A 25,852-nucleotide genomic window follows, 5' to 3' on the forward strand; every position below is an offset into this window, starting at 1 on the left:
TAGCAAATACAACTTAATGTAGCTTATGTTTACTCATAGTTGTTTTGATCTTTTCAAGAGACTTTATTATTCTTTTTGTTTGTTTCTACAGTTCTATCTTCAAGACACTAAAAGTAGTAATGGTACCTTCATTAATAGTCAGAGACTGAGTAGAGGATCTGAGGAAAGCCCACCATGTGAAATTATGTCGGGTGACATCATCCAGTTTGGTGTAGATGTGACAGAGAACACGCGGAAAGGTAAGGGTATGGATCTCTTTTTTTTCAAAGCATATTTATTTAGAACGTTGTATTACAATCTGGTCATTAAGAGTAAGTAGTATTCCTGTTGTAAGAAAATAGTGTGGGTATTTTGTTGTTGTTTCTCCTTTGTGCTGGCAAGTGAGTCCTATGACCACACAGTAAACTGGATCAGGAGACTGATCTGGTTGTAAACAGACTATTCCCTTCCTCTTACCCAGCTAGATTTAACTAGGTTGCTTCTACAGCCCACCTCTCTTCTGTAGATGTGTGGGTGCCAGTGCATATAGTGAAAATGCAGATCCAGAAAAGGAGGCTCAGCAGGGACCACATGTTTAGCTATTGCATTGCTTCAGTTGACTTACAGCTATTTTTAAAGTGCAGCATAGACATATGTGTAGTGTTGTGTTGGGGGTTTTTTGTTTGATTTGGTTTGGTTTGTTTTGGAGGTTATTTTGTTTTAATTAGTTTATTAACTGCTGTTCTTTAAAGCCTCTGAACCCTGAAGTTTCAGATAATAATGTGGCAGAAATATAAAACTGATACTCAGTCTAAGCTTGAAACAGGCTAATTCTTGTGGAGATAGCTACTTTATGACTCCTACTGATTCTGATTTCTGCAGGTACTTTAAAATGAGAATAGAAGAATGTTGCTAGCTGAATAATGAAGTGATGGGATTTTTGTTTGCTTTGGTTTTCTTGCTCTTCTCTTTCCAGAATGTGTGCTCAGGAGATATTGTATTTGGTAATAGCTGTATATATATTAATAAAAATGCAACCTCAGTTTCTTCTCCTTTGCATTTTTTCTTTTCCTTTGCATTTATTACAGTGTTTTGGAAGCTTTTTTCCTCTTTCTGAAGATTGGTGTGTTTGGGAGTCATTGAGTTGTAATCAATATTGCAAAACATTTTAAAGCTATCTAATAGGTCTTGCTTACTGCAAGTGTGGAGGCCTACTGCAGTAACACACAGATTTGTCAATAAAATGTCAGTGCTGCCATCACTGCTCTTTCACTTTACTGTTCTGATCTTCATAGAGCTTTACCTCAGAGGGGTATATTAGGAAATAATGAAATAGAAGAATAATAGTAAATTTAAATGCTAATGGTAAAATTCTTAACCTCTACCAACACTCCTGAAACTGAAACTAAATGCCCTCAAGCCAAGCTATAGTACAACAGTAGAATTTGTAAAGGGCTTTAAGTGAACAAAACAAAAGATGTGGCCTGCTCCATCTGTTACCTATGAATTCTGTCCATTTGTAGCCAGGTAGTCTATCATTCTAGAAGTCTGAAGTTTGAGAGGAAAGTAAAAAAACCACTGTTAGGCAATGGTGATGGGTAAGCATTCTGTGATGGAGAGCTTCTGGAGCTGTAGTGGTTTTGAGTGATTCATTGTAGTAAAGGTCTCTCACATTGTTTAACTCTGCTCAAAAATGTAAGGCCCAGATGTCTAGTTGGAATTGTCTGGTAGTTACTTCAAATGTTCCTTCATGTTAAGTGTTTGCAAGTATTTATGACTACTAGCAGTAAATGTGGAATAAATGAAAAATGCACCTTCCATTTGGGACTATTAGTTTGAGATGCTGTCCTGGCTAAAAGAAACTCCACTTCATGTGTATGTAGACCTTTTTGGTTTTTTTTCGCTGGGCTATGAATTGGAGTTCACTTGCTTTTCTCAGCAATTATTTGCAATTAGGTTATGTATGAATTGGAGTTCACTTGCTTTTCTCAGCAATTATTTGCAATTAGGTTGTGTGGAAGTTCGTGGAAAATTCATTGTAAGCAAGCTTTTGTCAGGAATTTGTACCAGTACTAGTTCTTCCAAGGGGTTTTATATTAGCTTTACAGAACATGATCCCAGCCACCTGGCACTTGTGTAATGAGTGATCAGGTTTTGCAGCTTTCCTTTTACTCTTGCTTTGAACAGAAGAGCTGTACTCATGTTACTCATGAATGTGTTGAGATAGCTAATGAGGAAGAGCATACAAATTTGCTTTCCTACCTCTCTGTGCTCCCCCAAGCAATGAATGAAGATTGTATCATCCTGCTGGGGCATGAAGCACCTGCCTCACAGTTTAAGTGTTTACCCATGAATGCAATTGGAATGCATATAAACAGATTTTTTTGCACCAGTTGATTTCAGTGGCTTTAGATGTTACTATTGATTTAATCTAGTAATGGAACAGACATGAAAGTAGATTTTAAATTAGTGATTTCCTTTAAACCCCTTTTGCATTCTGGTATTTACATAATGCCTTCCTTGCGCAAGACGTTTCAGCATTTTTCTGCGTAATTACAAGGTAATGGCAAGATAGGCAGAGTTTACCTGCCCATGTAAATTCTGAATTGTGTAAATATTGCTAGAATACCATCTTTTTATTGTTCAGGCTGTGTCTTGCTAAGTAATTTCCTTGCAAATGCAATCTTGATTTGGTGCATTAGAACTTGCAAATAAGGTCTTGATTTGGTTCATTAAAATAGTGGCATGTTTAGTACGTGATTTTCTTCTGGCATATCTTACAGGAGCAGTGATTGCTCTGCTTTCTGCTGCTGAGCTCCAGTCATTAACAGGGCCACAAGGAAATGTTTCCAAACCTCCCGCTTCCTTATTTGTCTACTTGTTGCATTGCTAACAAGCACACAGGCCCACTCATTTCCCTCTCCTTCGTGCAGTGCTTATCTATTAATCATCTTACCCTGCTTTGCCTGCGGTGGTGTGGTTTATGTTCTTTTAGCACTTCTGAAATTTCCCAGCCAGTGACAGACTGCTCCTCAGGTTAGTTGGAGGTGACCCCCTGATGTGCAGAGTTGAGTAGCAGGCTCAAATAAGGTCTATTTTTTTTGTTCAAATACAGTTCCTGCATACTTTTTTCCCCCAGCTTCTCTCTGATGTGCTGTTTGAAAAGGTCTGTGCAGAGGAGGAGACCCAGCTCGTGCTCCTGATGCTCCTAAACGGCAGCAAGAGGAGATTTCTTGGTGCTATTCTGATTGTTGCCTTGCCTATTGCTGTCACACAAATAAGTGAAAATGAAAGTGAGCTTCGCTCACGTTGTCTCTGTGAAGCAAAGATTTTGAGCGTTTTTGTGCTCCTTTGCGGCATAAACCCTCTCTCAGGGCTCAGGGCAGCTCTCAGTGGTGTTTCGTGGCGAGGTGTTCCAGAATGAGGCAGCAGCACGCCTGTGACGGAGGTCTGGCGGAGCAGCAGTTGAGGATGCGAGCTTGTGCAGTAGGGCGGGCAACAGGCGGCGACCGGCAGCAGGTCGGGCCCGGGGTCTTGCCCGGTGGCGCTGCCCAGCCGGCAGCGGTGGCTTGGGGCGCCCTCTGGCGGCGCTGCCGACCGCTGCGGGCCGAGCTCCGCTAGCGCTGCCGCCGTGCCGCGTTCTCCGCTCCCGGAGGTGAGTGTGTAGCAGGGGCCTGGGGCGGGCAGGGAGCACAGCTTAGCCAGAGGAGCGTTTTTCAGCCCCGTTTGGCGACCAGGGTTTGCTTCACTGCTTTATTCCCCAAAAGGAATAATACAGGATGCAAGTGCCCAGTTAGTGCTGTCCTGTCCTCTTTTCACTGGAGTCAGGTTTTCTGTGCTGTTTTCCCGTGCCCTTGGGCTTTTGCATTATTCTTCCAGTTGTAAAGTAGTGGATGCTGAAGGATAGGCAGTGGAGTAGGTTTTCAAAATTATTCTCTGAATCTATCTCAGAGTGTTTAGTACCTTTTCACAATCAGTCTTTTTTGAGACTCTCTGCTAAATCCCTATCATGTAGTATATTCTTGACAAAAATAAAGCTCGTGTGGCTTCTAGGAGATTTATTTTAGGCTGAGCATTGATGGCAGAACTTCAGAATTATATAACCTTACAGCAGGTCTACCTGACATGACCCAAAGGTAAAGCTGTTGGTGTTTAATTTCAAATACCTCAGCACTTTCATTTTTAAATCACTGATTTCTTCTTTATGGCTTAAAGGAAAGATTGTTACTTATGAAAGCTGTGTGAGTATTACATGCTGCAGCTGATAATTGATTAATTACAAACAAACCCCAAAACTTCTTTGTGAATTTTGGGGACCTAAGATTTTAAAGCCGAAAAAAGACCCCCCCCACACCCCATGGGATAATCTATTTTGAGAATGAAGTCCTGGCTGTTTTTTGGCATATAGGTATAATACTTTAGTAGGTCAGTGTGAAAAAACAAGGTGCTGTAGCCAGAAGAATAGTTCTCCAAAGCATTAGCTTTTAGCACTGAATAAAGGTTAAGAACAACGGTGTTTAGTGGGATGATTTCTGCTGTATTTTTAGATTCTCTTCAAAGACCTGTCTCATTTCCCTGGAGTACTACCCATGTCCTAAAACACCCATTGCCTCTTTTTTTTCAAAGCCAGATTAACTGTTTTGCTGATATTAATAACTGTGAAAGTAGAGCAGCTATCTGTATGTTGGTATGGGTACTTGAGGTGTAATGGTAGGTGATAGATCACCATATACCTATTTGTGTGTAGCTTACAGTAACGTCTGGGGAACAACACCTATCTTTCTTTCCATGTAATGGGAAGGGATTTTTAATTCCAATGCATGGAACCATACAAGAAAGCAAACAAGTAAACAAAAAACCCAACCAAACCAAATGCAATTTGATTGATTGTCATGTCACTGTAAATGCTATCTCTGTAAATGTTTTGGAAGTTACAGTTGAACTTAATGTAAGAGTTGAATATTGCATTTACATTTTTTTCCCCCTTAGGATCTTTCTTGAGTTCAAAGAAATTTGAATTTGGCCCTGGAGAAGTGAGCTTTCTCCTTCTGAAATGAGAAACCAGTTGTCTAGGGATCAGTACTGAGTGTAGAAAAATAGAGCTGTACTGTTTTGAAGGATCCTACTCATAGTGCTCGAGAGGCTCTGCTTTCCCTTTTTGATCCTTGTGTTTGTAAATTTCAACACTTGGAACTTGCCAAGCACTTGTTGTGAATCTCTGGCAACACAAGCGTGTTGCCTTTTAAGTCTCTCCTAGATACCTACAGGAGTCCTGTCAAAATGGTAGCTTATTATTTTTCTTTATACTTCCACGTACAGGTAAGATGCATTCTTTTTTTCCCCCATTGTGTGATCAAAACATGCAGGTAACTTTTTGAAATGACTTCAGTAAAGATTACTTGCAGATATTGCTGCATGTGGAAGAATTTGAACTGGAAATACTTTACAGCCAGAACCAAGTATGCAACCTTGTCAGGTCTCTAATGATAAAGTTTCCTGTCTCCGGAGCACTGGTGCTTGAAAGCATGAATGCTGCCTCTTGTTTACCTGCCTCAGAGTTTCTTAGGGTAGCTTGCTTGGTTACTATAACATTAACCATTGAATTTATAATTAAATAGTAACGAAGGATGATGAGTTAGTGTTTGTCTCTTTTCAGTTACCCACGGATGTATAGTCTCCACAATCAAACTGTTTCTTCCAGATGGAATGGAAGCTCGATTACGATCAGAGTAAGAATAAGTATCTGTTCATGCTTGGCAAAATTAAACTACTATATAATGAGGATTTGAGGGATATGATGTTTAACATCACCATAGGAACAGTTTCTTCTCCCGTGATTGTGTGGAGAAAGTAACAGAACATGATTCTTCTGCAGGCATTGAGAAGGAAATCTCATTTACTTGTCACTTCTAGAAATTAAGACAACTGTAAAAGAATAAAAATGTTCTATACAAGAATGAAGTTCTTATCAAGAGGGCCTTTGCTAACTGGCAGTGGTTTAGTGTACTGGAGTGGGTATTACAAACAGAGGAATATAGGAAATAAGCAAATGAGTGAATTCTTCCCTTTATTTTTATCTGGGATTATATTTTTTGCTCTTCTTAAATGCACATAGACTCTACCAAAGTGAAATTAATAGTGTCTCAGTGTGTGTACACATAACACTGCCTGTATTCTTCAGATATATAGTAACATGTCCCTATGGTGTCACAAGGGAAGTTTTGCCTCACTTGAGGCAATATGTTGGATGGAATAGTATTTGGAAACTCAGATGAATGTCGAAAGGGTTTTCTGTGCTGAATAAAATTGTAAAGAGTAGTACATTCGGTTACAGTACACGAGTGCCAATTACATATGATGGTATTATTTTAATCATCTTTCATTGTATGTTTTGAGCAGATTATTTGAGTATTTTTATTATCATTATTGAGAAATATCTGCCTGAAGTCTAAGGTATATTTGCTTCTGAGAAGACTGAAAATAAAGTATTATGGGATTTTTTCCATGTAATTGCATATTGTAATAAGGCATAGAAGAAATGTATAGTGTTAAATTTTTAGTCTGATGAAATTATGGAAGTATAATATTTGATGTAGTGAAAGCATATAAAATTCTGTATCTACCAAATACTGTTTTGTTCAGTTACTTTGAATTCATGAGTAGTGTATCCATTATCTTTTCCTATTTATTGTTTTGGGCATGTAAATTGGTTTCAATCTTAAGTGAGTTTTACAGGAATCAAATACTGTACAACTCCTGAAATAAAACTTAGCAAAGAGATCTTTTTAGAGTAGACCTTGCATTTGTGATTTGGAAGTGCTTCTGTGACTCCAAAAATGTCACTGAAGATAGTGTTAGCTGGGTTTGCATGTTAGCTCTTCATTTTCATCTGAAAAATAAACTTTAAAACTACCAAGTATTGTGATTCAGTGTGCAGTAGTAGACATCTCCTGGATTTTTGAGTTAACTGCTTTTCTGTGCTTGATGTTCACTTGAAATTCTTTTTTTCCTAGTGTTATCCATGCTCCATTACCAAGTCCTGTTGACAAGGTAATTCAGTAATGTGTTCATTTTATCAGCTATGTACTGTTTTCTGACTTGTTACAAAGAAGGAGAAAAAGTAAACTCCAGATACATTTTATGCCTCTTTTTACCTGCTTGAATATTTTGAGTGACACTTAGAGTGGATACTGCAGTATATATGGTAAGGTAGTTTGGTGTCATACAGTGTGGCACCTGAAACATGGGCTTGGAAAAAACCATTGATGTGCAGATAGTTACGTTTCTGTGGTTAAATTACAGATTGACTAGCAGCACTTGAGTACTGCATAATTGGATGCTTGTGAAACCTGTGTGGCTCATGATTTGGTGTTTAGATAAGGTCTTTTGTCATTGTATCTTGTTTTACCTGGAGGACATGCTGCACTGCACAGATTAGAAAGTGGTCTGGCACGTTCTAGAAGATTCCATGTCCTAGAAGACACCAGATCTCTCTACTCCTGTTGTATAGCCAGAGTTGCTTACTGCAGAGTCAGTCAGTAGCATCTCAGTTTAGTCAGTTTTGACAATGTAGGGACTTGCAGAAAAGTGTTAATAGATACATCCTCAAGAGAAGGAATTAGGGGTTGGTGGTCTCTCTAACCAGTAAAAAAGATTAGTGTAAGTAGGTTTGAATCAGAATTGCAAATGGCAAAGGTGAAAAACAGGGTTTAGAGAAACTAAGGAAACTTACTTGTGGAATGAGTGGCCTAAGAAGTTTACATTTCAGCTGAGGTATCAAAACAGCATTTGTAGCTTGGGCAGAAATTCTGAGGATGGGCTGCAAGTGTATAGCTGTCTAAAAGAAAAAAAAAAAAAACAGCTTTAGAATCTCCAAGAATTAGTAAAGAAATTATTATCCTGGAAAAGCCCCACAAAACAATCCCAGCTCTTCCCCCCAAGTCCCCAAGAGTTGCAGTTGCAATTAAAAGTAACATACTCCCCAAACATGGAACAGGGACTTGCAAAGCAGTGTGAGGAGGATGGTGGCTGATAGGGCAACAGTAAATGTGTGATGATGCCATAGAGCTCTTCATTATTCATTTTGGAAGCCCCTGGTTTTTTGTTTGTCCATGAGCTGAATGGCTTCACCTTTGTGCACGTTGTTTCTTTTTTGTTAGTTTAATCTCAACTGAAACAAAAGGTCGTTCAAGGACTTGTAAAGACATTCTTAACCTCTGGGGACCTCAGTCCAGAGTTGTGAAGTTCCATGATAAAGAATAAAGAGTGGCAGAACAATAAATGATTGAAGATGCCACTGTCAGATAATCTTCCATTTACCTTCGTGACTAGATTTAAATGATGAATTTTGCATTATTTGAGTTGAATGAAAACTCCAAACCAATTTTGATTCTGAAATTCTCATTTTTCAGGTTGCTGCTAACACTCCCAGTATGTATTCTCAGGAATTGTTTCAGCTTTCACAATACCTACAGGTAGGTGTTCTCTTCACAGCATTTTGTATGGGTAAATACTTGCTCTTTGTTCAAAACACAGATCTTAATATCTCTTTCTCTGTTTGGCTGGCACTTCATAAATTGGACCATAATAAACTTTTAACTGCCTTTTCTATAGTGAAATAATGCAAAGCATTTGTAAGTGGACGTAGTATAGTTCCCTATGTAAACTTCTGGGGCTTTGCAAGAGCAGTATAAATTACCACTTTTTTAAAAGAATCATGGGGGCTGCCTGTTTTATTAAATAAAATGTCCTTGAGTACTCTATACCTGCTTTGCTTGGTCTTTCTACTCTCCTTCCTCACTGTCTTCAGTTTTCCTCACAGTATTTCTGTCACCCGTTGCTGTGGATTTACTGTGTGCATGTATTGCAGATGTCATAGAATCATAGAATCAACCAGGTTGGAAGAGACCTCCAAGATCATCCAGTCCAACCTATCACCCAGCCCTAACCAATCAACTAGACCATGGCACTAAGTGCCTCATTCTATCTTTTCTTGAAGACCCCCAGGGACATAGAACAAAAGAAAGGCAAAACAAGATGTCATTTCACATGTCAAAAACTACTTTGCTTCTGGGAATATGTTCTGGTGGTGTGAATGTTTCTGCCTGTGTATCTATTGGGAGGTACAAAGGAGTAGGCCAGGGCTGGCTGGCAGCTATTCTCCCTCACTGGCATTGCCAGCTTTTCAGTGTCTGCTCCTCTGTCACTTTAATAAGTGTGATTTGTAATTTTTTTCCCCCTAAGATGTTGTGTCACAAAAGGGCTACACTGCAAAATGGCAATGTATTAATGTGTATGCTAATGCATATAAATTAACTCTTTAGAAAGATCTGCAAAATGAACTTTGTGGAAAACAGTCTTGCTGGTAAATTATCTAGGTTTGATTTATGTGTAGCTCCACTGATTGACTTTTGCCTGTTTGTGTTTGGTAATGGCAGTCAATGGTGAGGGTTTTGAGACAGGCACTACATTTCTATCTATTTGCTGACATAGCAGGAAGCAGCTCAGGGAGATGGTCTTTCTTGGGAGGCTAAATACATACTTGCTGACCAATCTGTTCATTCTGTGTCCTGCAATTGTTAATGATGATGCTCTTGTGTCTTACTGTCAGAAAAAAAGGAGTATTTCTTGCTTGGCATTTTTATTTCTGTGGCCTGATTTGGTGATGTACAGCTCGTTGCATGGGAGTTGCCAAACTGCCTTTTGGGTTTTAGTTTTATTACTGGAATAATTTTCAGAAGTCAAAGTGGTTTTGAGTCCTGGGAAGAATAACTTGTTACAATTTCTCTTCAGCATGTGTAGCATACACATGAAGAATTAAGCTTTTAGGAGTTTAAATAGAATAACATGTTAAAATATCCACATCACTGAATGGAAAAATTCAGATCCAGATAAATCCAGGTGGAAAAAAATGGGATGAGCTTGTTATAGTTTGGAGTATGTGACAATGTTTTCTCCTGACATTTTCTTCTTTTGGGATTTCTTGTGTTGCTTCTGTTTTACTGAGAGTTCTAGCTGAACTGGTATTCTCTTCTTTTCACAGGAAGCCTTACATCGGGAACAAATGTTGGAGCAGAAGCTGGCAACCCTTCAGCGACTACTTGCTGTCACACAGGAGGCTTCAGATACTAGTTGGCAGGTATCTGCAGGCATCCTTTTGCTTTATGGGCTGAAATAGGCAGTGGCATAAAAAATTTAGCTATTAATTTACAAACAATGAGGGAGGAAAAGTAGCAGAAAAAAAAAGCTTATGGCAATTCTCTTAAATTGCATAAAAGGTAACGATTAATAAATTTAATGAGTATGTACCAGTTCGAAGTAGTCTTTAAAGCACAACTGTACTGATACTACACAAAGCACATATTAATACTAAGATAATGCTTCTTTTCTGCCAGGCTTTAATAGATGAAGACAGGCTGCTATCAAGATTAGAGGTTATGGGCAATCAGTTACAGGCATGTTCAAAGGTAAGTATGCACTTAAAGCTGAATGCTACAGATGCAGAAAGACAGCTTTTTCCAAGTGGTTTTGTGGTGCTTAGGGATATGGCTTAGGGGTGAACTTTGTAGAGTAGGGATAATGGTTGGACTTGATAATCCTGAGTGTCTTTTCTGAACAGAATGTTTCTATGATTCTGTGAAATCAGCCACTTGTGGGAAAGCAATTGGACTAAACTTTGTGAAATGAGCCTCTACAGTTTTGGTAGTTGAATAGCATGAAAACTGTAGAGCTCTTCTGTATTTAATGGAATTATTTTAGATCTGGTTAAAGAGTTGTTTCTTGGCATTTTTTAGCCCTTCTTTTGCATATGCATGTAAATATGTATGTAATAAAATGCAGAAAAAGAATTTCTGTCATGTATGAGAAGCAGCCATTCTGGTTTTTGTTTCCTATGGATGATTCTTTCCAAGTAGGGAAGTGAAAAGAATACATTATATACATGTGCTGCCTGATATATTCAGAGTAACAAATATGCCCTATCTTGATTGTTGTGTAGACCACCTTCAGCTTACCTTAAATTTGTATTTTCGTTTCCTTTCAGCTACCTGCTTTTTAAGAACTTTTTGGCAGGTCCTGTGTGAGGTCTTTGAGATGTCACTTCATGGGTTTCTGGTTTGTCAGGTTGTAGGTTTCCTAGGCTTGACACTGTCTTAGCAGTGTCCAAAAATCCCTCATTGTTTTCCTGTGATCAAAGCTGGTCATTGAATATGTGCTGTCATAGATAACACTGCGAAAAATGAGTGGTTTACACCCAACTGTGTCTTTGATGGTATGGCCATAACATTTTTCTTATGGTATGGCCATAACATTTTCCCATCTATCAGAAATTGCTAAATGTTTTGGAATAGAACAACAAAACACTGATCTGCATTCTGGTTTTGTATCTGAATTGTCTTACAAATACAGAATCAAACAGAAGACAGTATACGAAAGGAGCTTATAGCATTACAAGAAGACAAACACAATTATGAGACAACAGCCAAAGAGTCCCTGAGGCGGGTCCTTCAGGAGAAAATTGAAGTGGTCAGGAAATTGTCTGAAGTGGAGGTATTGACGTTTCATATCTAATGTTCTGGAAATGCTGAAATGGTTATAACTCCTGTTACTGGTTCATTGCTTGTAGTATGCACAATACTTTAAGTGAAGAAAACACCTTCTGACTTGATGGGAGGTAGAGAATACAATCTTTGTTTGCTTTTGCTACTGTGTATGGCCTTTGCTTTTGCTTTGCATTATTAAAATTGCTTCTATCACATTACAGGCCTTTTGTTGTATTTTCCCTTCTCCCGTGTCTGTGTCAGAAGGGGAATGATAGAGCAGCACTGGAGGGGGGCATTTGGCCCCCAGTCAGGGCCAAATCACCACATCACATAATCTGTTCTTTAAGTACAACCTTAAAAAAAAATTGTATAGATTGTTTTTGACAGAACATGATCTGTTTTTGTCCTTAATGATTAGGAACAAAGCAGTTAAATATGATTGGGTATGTGTTTTGTTTAAAAAAAACAGATTAGCTCCAATGTTAGATTATTAATCTCTTTTTCATAATAATTCTGTTTCCAGCGGAGTTTAAGTAATACAGAAGATGAATGTACTCACCTGAAAGAAATGAACGAGCGGACTCAGGAAGAACTAAGAGAATTAGCTAATAAGTACAATGGAGCTGTAAATGAAATTAAAGATCTTTCTGACAAGCTAAAGGTAATGGCAGAACGTCATCTGCCTTACGACAGTGCTATAATGGGTGGTACAAATAAGTAGGGCTTTATTAAATTTTGATTGCTTGATTATAAATTAGCCTTTTAAAAATCAGGTTAATGAAAACAAGATGCATATTGTCTTTCACATGAGCTTTCAATTTATGTCATCAGTTAATTTGTTCACTTCCAGAGTTACTGTGTTTTTGGTGTACTAATATATATTAATACAAAGTCACGTATGGTAGAAAACTTTATATTCAGCTGCTTTTTAAATAGCAAAGTAATGTCTAACCTAAACATCTTACAGTTAATGGGAATGAGAACTGCAAATAGGAGTAAATCTGTGTTTAATATTGCCTCTGCATGCCGTTACAAACATAACTAGACTACCACCTAATAGTAGGTGGACTGTGTTATAATTTTTTTAATTAAACTAAACATCAAAGTATATTAACACTTAAAGATATTTGATGCTTGAGAAGAAAATCATATGAGAAAACCTCTTTCCAGAGGTTCTTCAATCTAGATAAATAGTTGTGGAAGGTAGTAGTTTTTGTAGACCTGAGACAGTTCTATTTGTCTTAAATACTGGAATTTGAGCTTAGATTCTGAGGTGTTGATGTAGGACTTAAAAGACTATTTTTCTTTCCTAAATAATACATTAAATTGCTGATCCTAAGGCAATTGGTTTCCTAATTATGAGCACTGATGATAATGTGTATACACAGAAGGATCAATATTGAAACTCATTACTGAGCTTTGAGAGAGGAGTGTCTTTGAGATATAATGAAATTCAGCAAGATGTGGCTTTCAATCAAGTTGATATTTGCTATGTTCATTTAGTTCAGGAAGACCCCTGGGTTTCAATTGAAATGAAATGCTGGGAGACTTGCAGTCTTTCTTAGTACTTGGGTTCTTGGACTGTTTGTGTAACATTTATGTTCCTCATATGAAAAGTTAGTTAAGGTGTTTTGAATTTTTTTCTCTGTTACTGTCCTTGAAATGAAATTAATATAGAAATAACAGTATAAATTTTTTTTGTATTGCTTCTGTTTTCTTCATCTGATGGGCAGAGTTACTTATGTGTATTTAGTTACTAAAAGAAACTAAACTCCAAACCTGGGGAAGTCTGTTCCGTAGCATGTTAATTCTGATTTATTGCATGATTCATTTAATTGCTTTTGAACAGGTAGCAGAAGGAAGACAAGAGGAAATCCAACAGAAAGGACTGACAGAGAAAAAGGAATTGCAGCATAAAATAGATGAAATGGAAGAGAGAGAGCAAGAGCTTCAAGCAAAAATAGAAGCCTTGCAGGCTGATAATGACTTCACCAATGAGCGCCTAACTGCTTTACAAGGTTAGTCACTAGTGGGGAAGAAACTTTGATTATTTGTTTTTCTTTTTATCTGTGAAATACCTTTTTCTTGGACTTCTGTTTACAGTACGGTTAGAACACCTTCAAGAGAAAACTCTTAAAGAACACAACAGCTTAGGTAGGTGTGATCAGTTTCTTCTTTCAAGCTGGTTTCCAGATTTTCTGTTCAATGACTTTTTTTAATAATCATCTTGTAGTCTAGGTGTCTGACAAAGAGTCACGTTCAGCGCTTCTCTCAGCACTAGTTTCTTCTTGGTATCACCTATCAACCACGACAGAATTGAATGCCAGTAGAGGGCGCTGCTGTTGTGACTGTGCAGACTTTTTGGTCATTGCTGGGTTTAGAGCTCTCTTTGTGTCCTCTCAACTGCATGACTTTGCAGGTTTTTACACACACACGCGTGCATATAGATATGGATTTAAAATATTACATATGTAATAGATGGCGATTGTGAATGATAGTAACCTGTTGTTTGAACAAACAGAAACCTGATGATCTTTATTGCAGGAAAGCACATTACATTATGCATTGTGTTTGATTAGATGCTTAGGAGGAGGTAGAATGAATGCCCTGATGCATTTCACAATGCTGTGTTTATAAAGAAATGAAACCCCAAACATTTTGCTTGGCTTCAGAAATAATACCCTTTCTTAATCCTAGGCATACAAGTTGACGACTTCATACCTAAAATAAATGGGAGCACAGAGAAAGGTAGTGTATCTTCAGGCTACCTTTTGTCTTATGGCTGATGTTTGAAGTTGAACAAAATCAAGATGGTCTGTAAACTTTTAAATGGAATAGCATTCTCTTCAAAAAATGGAACTGAATTTGTCCCCTTCCCTGACGAGCACTTTTTGCTTGAATTTTCAGTTTAGATGTCTTAAAGTTCTGTAAAATGGATCAAACCAACTTGGACTTCTTGGTCTTTTGCTCATTTCTGATGGGCTCGCACTGGGAATAGTAGGAGCCTACTGAGTGATGTCAGGGTTGTGGCATAAGGAAGTGGAAAACTCATTGATTCTTTTCCTCTCTCAATTTTTGTTGTTCTTTACTACACAGATATCCACCATTTTTCTAATAAATTTGGTATGGTAGTTAAGTCAGCAAAACGTTTTTTCCCCTCAAGTCTGAAGTATAAAAAAGTAAGTTTATAAAATGGATAAATAGCAAAAACTAACTTTTTACTCAGGAGTGCCTTTAAAGGCAGAATGAATAAAGATTGAACTGAGTGATGAATTATTTTTTTTGTTCTTTTGAAGACAAATTAGTTAAATATTTAAAATAAAGTACACTTAAAAGGTTTCACAATAAAATTCTGTGATTCTATGCTCTACATCTTAGCCAGTTACCTTCTTTTTTTTAAGCATAGATGAAATGCTTCTTAACTAGGGAGATGTTATAGCAAAACCAAGGTAATCATGGCATCACCTCACATGTATTTTTATGTGGAGCAGGAGGAGAGGTCTTTTAAACACTGACAGGAGCTGTACAAAACCCTCACCTTAATCTAAGTGCTGGTTATCCCTTAACGTCTTAAGCACTTAGTGCCTAAGTGTGGTGAATGCCAAGATTAGCAAGCAGCAGACTTAAAGTCTGTTCTTAGATCTCTACGCTGCTGTGCTTCATTTTCAAGTAGATTGATCTGTCTTGCTGATGCTTAATTTTAGGTTGGTAATACTCTTAATGTTTGATAGAATGATTAAGAAATTAATTTGGTTTTAATTTTTCTTTTAAGTCTTTCACCTCACAAAATAACTTCTTCAAAAAGCAAAACTGAGGTACTACATATTGATTGTGAATCTTTGTTCTATTTATGTAAGCCACAAAAAGACTTTGAAAGACATTAGAAAGGCATCCAATGCTATGAACAAAAGTATCCTAGACATAAATTAAAACTTTAAGTGAGAACTTTCAAGCTTTGAGTGTAAATATGTATTGTTTTCTAAAGAAATAGTTGATAACCTCACACTAAATATGCTTTTTTTCCTTAAAAACCCACTGTTGAAATACTGATAGTAGGAATATCTCATTAGGTTTTTAATATTGCTACCTTTTATCAATATGGATCTAAAAATTGGTTAATACATTTAAAAATTGAATTAATTATGATGTGATTAGAAGAAATATGATTGTACCACTGCTAGTCACTTCTTAAAGCTGAAGCAGCAATCGCTTTCAGTTATTTCTGATTGCACAAGAGTCTAAATGTCACCTGCACAGCTGCAGGAAAATAGATTCCTCCATTCTATAAGTAACAGTAGAACTTGTGCTTAAACCTGGGAGTTTTAGAAAGCACTTGGCCACTTAATTTATCTATATGAATATAGATAACAGAAGTGCTCATTCAAGTTGTCCTTCTGTGTGTTTATACAGTCTGTCACCTTGCTGTCATGCATCCACCATGCTATTTTATTAATTCTCTATTTTATTATACTTTTTCATGATTCTCTTGTACCACATTCTTCTACATCTCTGCTATCCTGGCTCCATCCACATTTCTCTGGTGTTTCACAGCTTGCTGGCCTGTGTTCTCCATAACAGTCTGTGCCTTTCTTCATCTTCCTGTCCTTTAGCCCTTGGATAACAACAGATGGGCAGTAATTTTCTCTGCCAGGTCTTGGATTTTGTTCTCTTTAAAGCAGCAGGAGGCAGTTACTGTGGGTTTTTTTTTCTGAATAGTCTTGCATTATTTTAAAAAAGCTGAGAACTTGGGGTTTATGATACAGATTCTGTAGCTGGGAAGAAGTCATAGGTATTCTGCATGAGCAAAAGACTTCACAATTCAAGAGACAGCAGCCAGAAATTCTTTGTGCATACTAAGCAACCTTTAAGGTACATAGAAAAAGTTTCTCTATTTGCCTGTAAAAGTATACATACCTTTTGCCTGGCTTCTCTTGTCGGAGGAAAATGGTAAAACCATGTAAGCAGTATGCTTTTTAAGACTTCTTTTAGGTCCCTCTCGAAACTTCAGGTCAAGTCCTTAAGGCATGTTTATAGGCATACGATGTAGCAGTTGCAAGAATAAAGACTTTTTGCCTTTTTTCTCTGTAACTGTCCATAACAAAGAACAGTACTCTGAGCAGAGGAACTTAGAACTCAGGTTACAGCCTTTCAAGAGGCTTTTTGTAACACGGTGTGTTGAGATGGTAATGGTTAGGCATTTGTTTTCTGGCACTGCATATTGGAAATTCTGGTACAGGAGAATTAACTTGCTGAGACTTGATGCCACTGATGAAGGCTAGGGATGAGTTATTTCATTAATTGGTGTGTGTCTCAGAGAGTTGTATCACACTTGGCTTTTATAGTTCAGTTTTCCAAGCCATAATTTAGATGAAGATCTTAAAGATAAGGGAACTTTGTCAACAGGCATTTAGCGGATCATGTAAAAAGGAAAAACAAAAACAAGTTTAAATGTGGAAAATAAATGTTGTGGCCATAGTGCTGTCTTCAAAAAGCCCTGTCTGTGGACTAGGAAAAAAAAATACAGTTTAGAGTAACTTTGCAATATTGTGAAGCTTAGTATTACATGTTGGATCTTAACAGCTAAGCTTCTGTTAACAGAAATTAATTGAACTTTTTTTGTTAGAATGTAATACTTTTTGTAGGTTTGTGTACTAAAAGGCTGCCTTCCAGATTGCTGAGTTCTTGAGGTCAGAAGATTTTTGAGATTCTTCTGAAAGGAAATATTAGCACCTTCTTACTTGTGGAGATCCCAGTGGATTTGGGAACTGAGTAAGGACACATTGAACTTTGGGAAAACCTGAGAGTCAAGCTGAGAGTTTTGGGATCTCTACTGTCAAACTGTCCTTTAAAATTTGCTATCTCTGCACAGTGAAATTCTGTGTAAAAAGTAAAGGGAGATATTTAGCAACACTTCAAAAAGAAATGTTTTTAATTTCAAGAGTGCATTTGATGTAAGAATTAACATGAAGATTAAGACAAACTTAGTAAATGGCCTTTTAGCTAGTAAAAACCCATGGTAATATGTAGTGGTTAAATACGTTTCTTATTCTTCATTTTTTGTATTTACTATTTGTAATTATCCATGTCTGATTATGAACTAATTAACTGCAGAATCTAGAGGCAGCAGTGCTATAGAGTTGCATGTTTCAGTCATGTTATCATTTTATGTTTTCTAAACTTGTTGTGATTTAAGAATCACATTTATTTTGATTTTTTGGCAAAAAGCTTGAAGTTGTTAATGGAAATTCAGTGGAAGGCATTTGAAACCCCCTAACCTGAAAGAGCAGTACAGCAAATGCCAAATGCAGAATATGTGGACTTCCAATGACTGTTTCTTACTAAATTGTGTTGAGAAAGGGTTGCTTTTGTTTTGTTGACTTTTTTAACCTTGTGTTAAGGAGCTTTTATTATGATTAAGAACTGCTATTAGATGGTAGGATTTAAAAGTACCCTTTGAAAATGCTGTTGAAGTACTTCTGATGAGTTGAAAAGTGTAATCTATTTTCTGATACTTCTCGGACATCTTTTCAATTTTGTCTTGTGTGCTTGCATACAAATTCAGATTTCAAAACTTCGCTGTAACTACACAAGTATTGTTAATACCATTCAATTTTTTTGTTGCATCACTTTGAGAATGATAAGAAGATGTGAACTTAAGTGTTTCTTTCTTTACTAGAGCACTTTCTTACAAAGAGTGGAGGGGACTGCACTTTTATTCATCAGTTCATAGAATGTCAGAGTGAGTACAAGAGTGTTCATCACATTTGCTTTAAAAACAACAAAAAAAAACCCAGAAAAGGTGGATGAAAACCAGAAATTGTCACTACTGTTTAATATTTCTGTATTAGCAAGCATTTTCTAAGCATAGAATTGTGGCATTGTGATACTAGCAGATGCCAGTAGTACTAAGAAGCTCTGTGCTTTTGAAAAGTTATGGTCACATTGTCTAGGTTGTCTAGAAGAGAGGGTTCTGACTTGTGCTGGTACCATGAGGAAAGTGCATATTTCCATAATTCTGGGAATAAAGCACTTAAACTGGGAAAGCACAAGCAGAGAATTAAAGAAAACCAGCTTGATTCAAGGAAGTGGACTGTGTAAGAGAGCACTAGAGAGAAAATTGGATGGTTAAACAATTCAGTATTTTGTGCAAAGAGTTACTACAGAGATATTAGGCAATCAAAGGTGTGTAGTAATAAAGAGCATCTAGACCTCTTAAAATACTGAACTTAGAGTTTTCTGATAGGGAAAGAATCAGCAGGAGACTAAAATCTGAGTTGCAGTGCAGCCAGAATGTGTTACTTGGGTAAAATCCAAGATACTACTTACATTTTAGGCAGAATATGGTGCACAGTATCATCCAGTAACCTGTCATGATCTACAAGAGCTGTAGAAAGCTTGCTTGCAATGATCTGGGAAGTCTCTTACTTGCTGATCATTACATGCAGCTCACTTGTTGCTCATTTCACAATGTTGTTTTTAGTGCCTGCTGTTGAAAACCAGTGACATTCACAGAAAAAAATCATGGTGCTTCTTTCTGATTGATACATGATATGAAATTTCACCAAAACCAGTCATGATGTATAGAGAAAAGAGACCTGGTGCCTTGCTAACTTCTGTCTTTCACTCCAGTATACCTCTTCTTTATTTGTGTCCTTAATTTTTCTTAGTTTTGTGATTTTTGCATTTATGATTTTAAATGCAAGTCTTTTTTTTTTTTTTTAGTAAGTTTGTTATTTATTTTCTTTTATCTATCCAAAAGGGAGTAGCTTTGGGATGGATTGAATGGCTCTCTTGAACTTGTCCATAAATTAATGATCTGCTGGTAGCAAATGAAGTTGTAGCTTCTCAGTGTCACTTTTTTCATATGATTTGAATTTTGTGTGTTGAGAGATGGGTTTCATTTTATTTGTCTTCAAGACTGATCTCAAGTCTAATTTGATTTTAAAAAAATTACTTGAGCTATCTTAAGTAGTCACAGTAATGTTAACAGATCTCAACTATTGTATTACACATAATGATAGGCAACGTAAACCTGAAAGGGAATTCTTAAATTGTAAAGATAGGAAATGCCTTAAAACCTAAAAGCAAGCTTCAAAAGCATCATCAGAATGTAGCATAGACTGTTCTTAAAGGAAAACTGAGAGGTTACCTTCAAAGTAGATTGCTTCAATCAAAAAAAATAGTAGCTCTTTGCTTTCTGTTAAGTAGTGACTGGATAGCATGAAAGGTAAACATAGTTTGTGCCAGCAATTAAAGCTAGGATCCTTGCCCTAGTTCCTGTTTTTGTTAGCTGAAAATGTACATCTTGATTCAGGACAAATGTGGGTTGATAAAAATAAAATCTTTGTGAAAAGACGCAGAGAAATTTAAAAAAGCAAGTTTTAAGGATATAGGTACACCTGCTTTTACTTTGTTATTGGTGCCTGGATTCTGCCATTTTCAGTCACTGGGTAACAGTGCTAAATAGATTCTATATAGTTCATCAGCACTGACCTCCAGTTTCCTGTTCATTACCTAAATATACACAGACGTGATGGAATAAACCATAATTTGTTGGCTGTGAAATACACTAATTCTAGCATTCTTAGAACAAAGAATGCTTACTTGTGTTGTGCAAGTTAAGAGAAAGGTCAGCCACCAAGCAAAAACACTGGCTGCACAAGCTTTGGGTCACTGGGTAAGGAGCCTTCTGTTGCTGAGCGAGTTCTTTGCTAAAGAAATAGTGTCAAGGAGAAAGCTTTTGTACGCATACACATGGCACATTCCTAATGAACACTGGAAAGCAGTAAGCCACCATGGAAAAGAGAACAATTTAAGTCTGCAGGCTTTTTTTAGTTAGGAATTGAGAATTCTTAAAATTATAAAGAGCTGCTGCAAAGGCATAAGTTTGGAAAAACATCTGGGTCAAGAAGACTGCTTGCTTTGTATTATGTCAGACTTATTCTGGTGTTAACAGTAGCTGAATTGTGAGAACTCCAAGATCCATCATTTTGTAATGATAAGTTTTCATCTGTAAACACATTATAGAAGCTTATTTTAAGCTAACATCCCAGCACAGATGAGGTGTTACCCCTTCAGATAGCTGCTTTGAGTGTATGGTTTTTGCATTCAGCTAATTTTTTCAGACATATGGGCAGGATTCCTCGGCTGATTTCTTGCTGTCTTCTTTCCTACCTCCTTTCCAGGCTCATCTGAGTCCTGGAGTAATCACATTTGGAGACTTCCTTCTAGTTCTTTTATTTTTTTGTTAAACAGAAGAGGGCTTATAATAGCACTCAGTAATTCTTCACTTGTGGCTGCAGTAACTTGATTCCCTCCAGTGCCTTCCTTGGTCTAGGCAAAGTGACTGTCTCCAGCTCTGATGAACTTGAAACTGTTCTGAACTTGGATGATGAGTAATCTACGATTGCTTGAGACTTGAAAATCCAGTGCTGTTCACTGTACTTCTGAGGTGGTGTTTGCAAAGTGTTACAGGAATGCACAGTACTTGTAGAGAAAAGTAGGTGGAGGAAATACCTCTTTTAGGTTGATTTGTCTGGCTCTGGAAGAAGAAAGGGGACAGAATAAACTTTTAATCATGCAAACTGCTCTTCAGACCTTAGAGGATTTGCGGTTGAAGTTTGTCATCAATCTAGGGCTGAAAAATATCTGTCTGCAAATCTTGTCCTGCCTGTGCCCTTACTTGGTTCCGGCATGATCATGGTTCCAGCAACGTGCCATGAGAGCAGTAGCAGGACTTCAGAGCTACTTGAAGCTGGAAATGCTAATTAACTTAATTTAAAAGTTTAAAAAGTGCTCAGTCATTCCCCTCTTGAACTCTCCTGTGTGTGCTGTTCATTCAGGCTTCTATGGCTTGGTTACCCTTCAGTAGCACATGAGGTAACCCAACAAGCTCAGGTCCCTGCCTGATTGTCAGGGATGCAGCTGGGAGAGCACAGAGTGGAGGCAGAGGCAGTTTCAAGCCTGGGGTTTCAGTGCGCGGTAATAACTTTCACTGTTGTCTAAATTGGAAGATACATGGTGTAGGAACTGATGATGTGGTCTGTGAAATATGTGACCCTTGATAAATTTGCATGTTGGCATCTCTGGCCAGTTCCTAAAGAATTAGACATAATGAAACCTCTGTAAAAGAAATTCACTGATTTCTGGTTCAGTAGTTCTTTTAGTGTCTTTGATTAATCCAAACCTGTTATTCCCTTGGTCTTACTGCTTGCCTTCATGTGCTAGCTGGAGTTCGGATGAAGTTAGCAATCTAGTCTGAAATTCTGTTAGGTTTTTATGCACCTGACACACATGAACAGACTTCCTTGTCAATGCTATATGTAAACTCAACTGTTCTAAACCTGAGTCATGCATGAGAAACTTTTCTGCAAGTTTGTGTGGAATTCTGACAGTTCAAACTAAGAAATGCCATTTCTGTGTACCTTGCATAGGCACTGCTAAAGCAGTTGTGATGTGGAGGTGGATTCTTAGTTGCTGTTGCACCGGGGAATGTTTCTAGGTTTCTGCTGTATTGAGTGGATATCTGTTTCAGGCAACCAGCTCTCTTTTTTTTTTTTTTTGTTTCTTTTAATAACTTCAGAAATGTATTAATAAATTTTTGTTCCCAGTTAGAGGTTTTTTTTTAAGAGTTTATAAAACTTTAATTTTCCTAACTTCCCATTGTTGAACAGAAGCATTAATAAATGGCAGAAGAAATAATTATGCACTTTGTCACAAAATTCCAGTGGGCTTGTGTGCTCTGTTTCATTATTCCATGCCAGAATAAAGTTTTTGTTCAACTCTGAGTAGGAAGTAATATTATCAGCTTTTAATTTGGTCATGGAATGTAGTCTACGTAGATGTGTGCAGGGAAAAGCTTGCTTAATTCGAGCTTGGACGGTAACACTTATTTTGTTTGGCAGACAAGATCATAGATGAAGGACATCTAACCAAAGTGGAAGAAACAAAGCTTTTGAAAGGTTAGACTTCTGGATTTTTATAACTGTTTTTGAAGCATGTTTTTTTTCTGTTCCTTCAGTGCATGCTCTGTCTTTAATGTAGCAGTTTCAGTTTTGTTCAATATTCACTTACCAAAAAAAAAAATCAATGAAGAAGAGGTATATTATTTACTGAACTTTGCTCCAAATACTATTGCAGGGTAAAAAAGTGAAAAGGTTTAAAGGAAGCAGGGTTTTAAGATCAACTGCATGAAATACAGGTCTCAGTTTTGCCTGAATGAACGTGATTAACATGAATGTGCATTTGAAAAAACTGTGCATTTTAAAGGAACCTAAGATAGAGTAACTGTTGTAAATAGAATTACACCTTAACTGCCTGCATGAATTTCAAACAGGTTTTGGTTTTATTATAAGACTAAAGAGAAATTAAATTTTACCTCATTGTAACTTCTCAAAAAAGGTGCATTTTGATGTTTTTTCATACTTGCACACTCATAACTTTAACCTCTTACATGTGCCTTTGACAAGTAAAATATGTCAGTGCATCTAACTCTTTTATGTGTAAAACAAGTAGAAGACTAGGCAAGGAGATAGTTAGAAGAGATTTCTCTTGTTGAGGAGCAGTTATCCTTATCTTGCAGTAGAACAATCAGGAATGCTGCAAAGTGTGTAGATGAGTATTTCCTATGTGTCTAATAATGTAGGATTGTTTGGACTGCAGCCTGATTCCACTTCTGTAGCTTTTTTATTAGTGTCTAGACCTACTAACTCCTTTCTGTATGCTCTATCTGGAAAGTGTTGCTCTGTTGTTAACATAGTTAAAAGTTCTGGTATTCTAAAGACGTTACAATTTAACTTCTCTTACCTTAATGTATGAATTTGCACCTCTAAGTTGTTTCTGTAGGTGCATAACCTATAGACAACATGCCATATTTGGCAGAAGAATGCATACAATAACTGTAACGTAACACTTGCATGCCAGTTAGCCTGCAAAGCAGTGAGCTATTTTTGGTGTCTGTTAATACATTCTAACTCATCAAGTAACTATGGTGTCAACACATTTCAATATACTTCATCATTTTGGCTATATTTATTCAGCTCAGTTTTATTATGGAAAATAGCAACAACTGCTGTGAAATAATCTAGTACAGTTTTGTGCTTATGACTCTGGTTCCAGAATAGGAAGTAAGTTTCTACATAATTTCTTTTTTTGACTTCTGCTTTTTCTGTTGTAGACACTGATGCATCTTTCCTCTGGTGCCTAATCTTGTTCCTTTTTTCAGGGGGAGGAGGAGGATAGAAGGGGAAGAAGCTAGAGCGAGTGGGTGGGGAGTATGAGAGGGGGGTGGGGGGAGAGAGAATTAATTGAGCGGTTGGAACTTGCACTGTTCCTCCCATTTCACACAGAGCAGGAAAGCTGTGTTTCCATGTATGACCAGATATGGTAAAGGTAGCTGGAGCCACACGCTGCTCAGCTCAGTGCTTCTGGATTGGCCACTAGTATGACCGACATGGGTGAGGCTTTGGGGATTTGCTTTTCTTAATATTTTAAAAAGAATATGTTGCTTGCCTTGTTGATTGTTACAGTTTTAATGACAGTCTTGTGGGCTTGGTTCTCTGTGATACATGTAAAATACTTTGTATGCTAATATCTTTAGTTAGAGCTTTATTCTTAAAAATAGGCAAGTGTCCTTTTAGTTTTAGCCAAGAAATGCTTCCAAATATCAAGTGTATAACTATTCCTCTCATGAGCTTTGAAGTCTGTTGAAGGCATGGTAGATATATTTGAAATAACTGCCAGGTCCAAACCCTTAATATGCTTGAGGGGTACAGGTGATGTCCCTTTCTTCAACCCCAGTGATTTCAGTCACTTCAGGATAGGAAGAGTCTGCCTCTTGATCAGCATGTTTGTTTTGTGCTTGTCACCTTCTGTTTTATGTACAAGTGGATGTTATTCTAGCAGAGAAAAATAGATGTTAGATGAAGAAAAAGGGTGGGTTTGTGTGTGGGGTGTGTTGTGTGGGATTTTTTTTTTAATTATTATTAATTTGTCTGTGTTTTACAATCTTGCTCATTTCCCTGTGTGGGTCCACAGATTGTCTTCAGTTTCCACTTCCATTTTTGGTGCTCTTAGTTCTCTTGTTGCTTGAAAAATGCAATGCCCACAAGCTTTCTAGTTACTACTTTGCTTTTTGCCTGTTTGCTAACCCTGTTGCTCTAACACCCTTATTTGTTTCTCCACTTCTTCTTGCCTCATCATAGTTGTTTGCATCTACAGCATCTATGTGTGAAGAAATTGTTTGTTCACTGTGCTTCTCTGCATGTGTGATAGAATTGAAGTCAGAATACTGGGAATATTGCAATGATGCATTTTTAGATTATGCTATACATATTTCTGGCTGAAACTTGAGACTCAGAGGAAGCTTCTACTAATCAGTGGGCAGTGATGCTGCAGTGAAAGCCAAAAAAAGCCTTCATAATGCTTACTTAGCTGTGTGGGTTGCTCTCTGACATGCTACTGGTTTTGTCCACATTGAGAAATGGTGTGCCTTTCTCTCATGGACCTATCACAATAAATTACTTCTAAAAATTACAGCCTCATAAAGTATTTAAACTGAGTCAGGGATAATTCTGTGTGGGAAAACCATGCATTAGTGTAGTAAGTCCCCTCACCTTTTGAATACATCTGGTCTTCAGTAAAAATCTCGAATTGATATAAAAACTGAAAAGAAGAAAAGCAACAAAACCCCCCAAAAAACTGACAAACCCAACAAAAGTCCCCAAGCAAACATAGAAGAAAACCCCAAAGTAAATTCCAAATAAGTAAAAAAAAATGCTAAAACCCTCACCCAGCCCCCAAACCCAAATGTGTGGTTCCACTAGGCTGCATGTAATATGGTGGATTGTGCCTGAACAGGTATTTCATGTTGCTGGTTTTGGTGGAAATGGTAGGCTGCCCTCTCAGAATTTTCAATTCAAGTCATATTTTATCAGCATTAGTGTATTAATAGATATTTTTATGATACTTTTCTGGTTCATAACACACTTCTCTTTTAGCAGTATTGTATGTGCAAGACTTGTTGTTGTTATTTTATTTGTCCAAAATACTATTGTTCACAGCAGTTTCTTTCTGACTCGTTACAGTATCTGCATTGTTCTGGTTTTCTTTTCTTATTTGTTCCCTGGTTGAATCAGCTTTTGCACAGAGTTCCAGCTGGCAGGAATACAGCTTTAATAAAAGTTCAAGCTGTGCATGAGACAGTCGAATCCCATGTTTGATGCTAGGCTGGATAAATGCTGTCAGTGATGCTGTATGCACTGTAGCCCAGATTTATGAAGAGATGGAATCTTAAGTGTTTCTTCAAGTTGTTTTCTATTAATATTTATCAGTAG

The 25,852-nt window shown here is 37.3% G+C and overlaps 1 protein-coding gene across 12 annotated transcripts in view; it reads left to right on the forward strand.

Annotated features, from left to right (window-relative positions):
* The window catches only part of SLMAP (sarcolemma associated protein), an 80,861-nt gene that overhangs the window by 33,470 nt on the left and 21,539 nt on the right, over positions 1-25,852 (forward strand). For 3 of the 12 annotated variants that reach the window (XM_064156735.1, XM_064156736.1, XM_064156737.1), the window contains exons 3-15: positions 92-239; positions 5,636-5,708; positions 6,993-7,029; positions 8,391-8,453; positions 10,022-10,117; positions 10,374-10,445; positions 11,386-11,526; positions 12,043-12,180; positions 13,369-13,537; positions 13,623-13,673; positions 14,217-14,267; positions 18,196-18,258; positions 22,424-22,480. In XM_064156735.1, the coding sequence (XP_064012805.1) occupies positions 92-239; positions 5,636-5,708; positions 6,993-7,029; positions 8,391-8,453; positions 10,022-10,117; positions 10,374-10,445; positions 11,386-11,526; positions 12,043-12,180; positions 13,369-13,537; positions 13,623-13,673; positions 14,217-14,267; positions 18,196-18,258; positions 22,424-22,480 (1,159 nt within the window). Of the gene's footprint in view, positions 1-91; positions 240-5,635; positions 5,709-6,992; positions 7,030-8,390; positions 8,454-10,021; positions 10,118-10,373; positions 10,446-11,385; positions 11,527-12,042; positions 12,181-13,368; positions 13,538-13,622; positions 13,674-14,216; positions 14,268-18,195; positions 18,259-22,423; positions 22,481-23,887; positions 23,975-25,852 lie in introns of those variants that run through there. The other 9 variants (XM_064156738.1, XM_064156739.1, XM_064156742.1 and 6 more) reach the window with 7 other exon arrangements.

Source organism: Pogoniulus pusillus, chromosome 16 (genome assembly GCF_015220805.1).
Source record: "Pogoniulus pusillus isolate bPogPus1 chromosome 16, bPogPus1.pri, whole genome shotgun sequence".
Taxonomy (NCBI): domain Eukaryota; kingdom Metazoa; phylum Chordata; class Aves; order Piciformes; family Lybiidae; genus Pogoniulus; species Pogoniulus pusillus.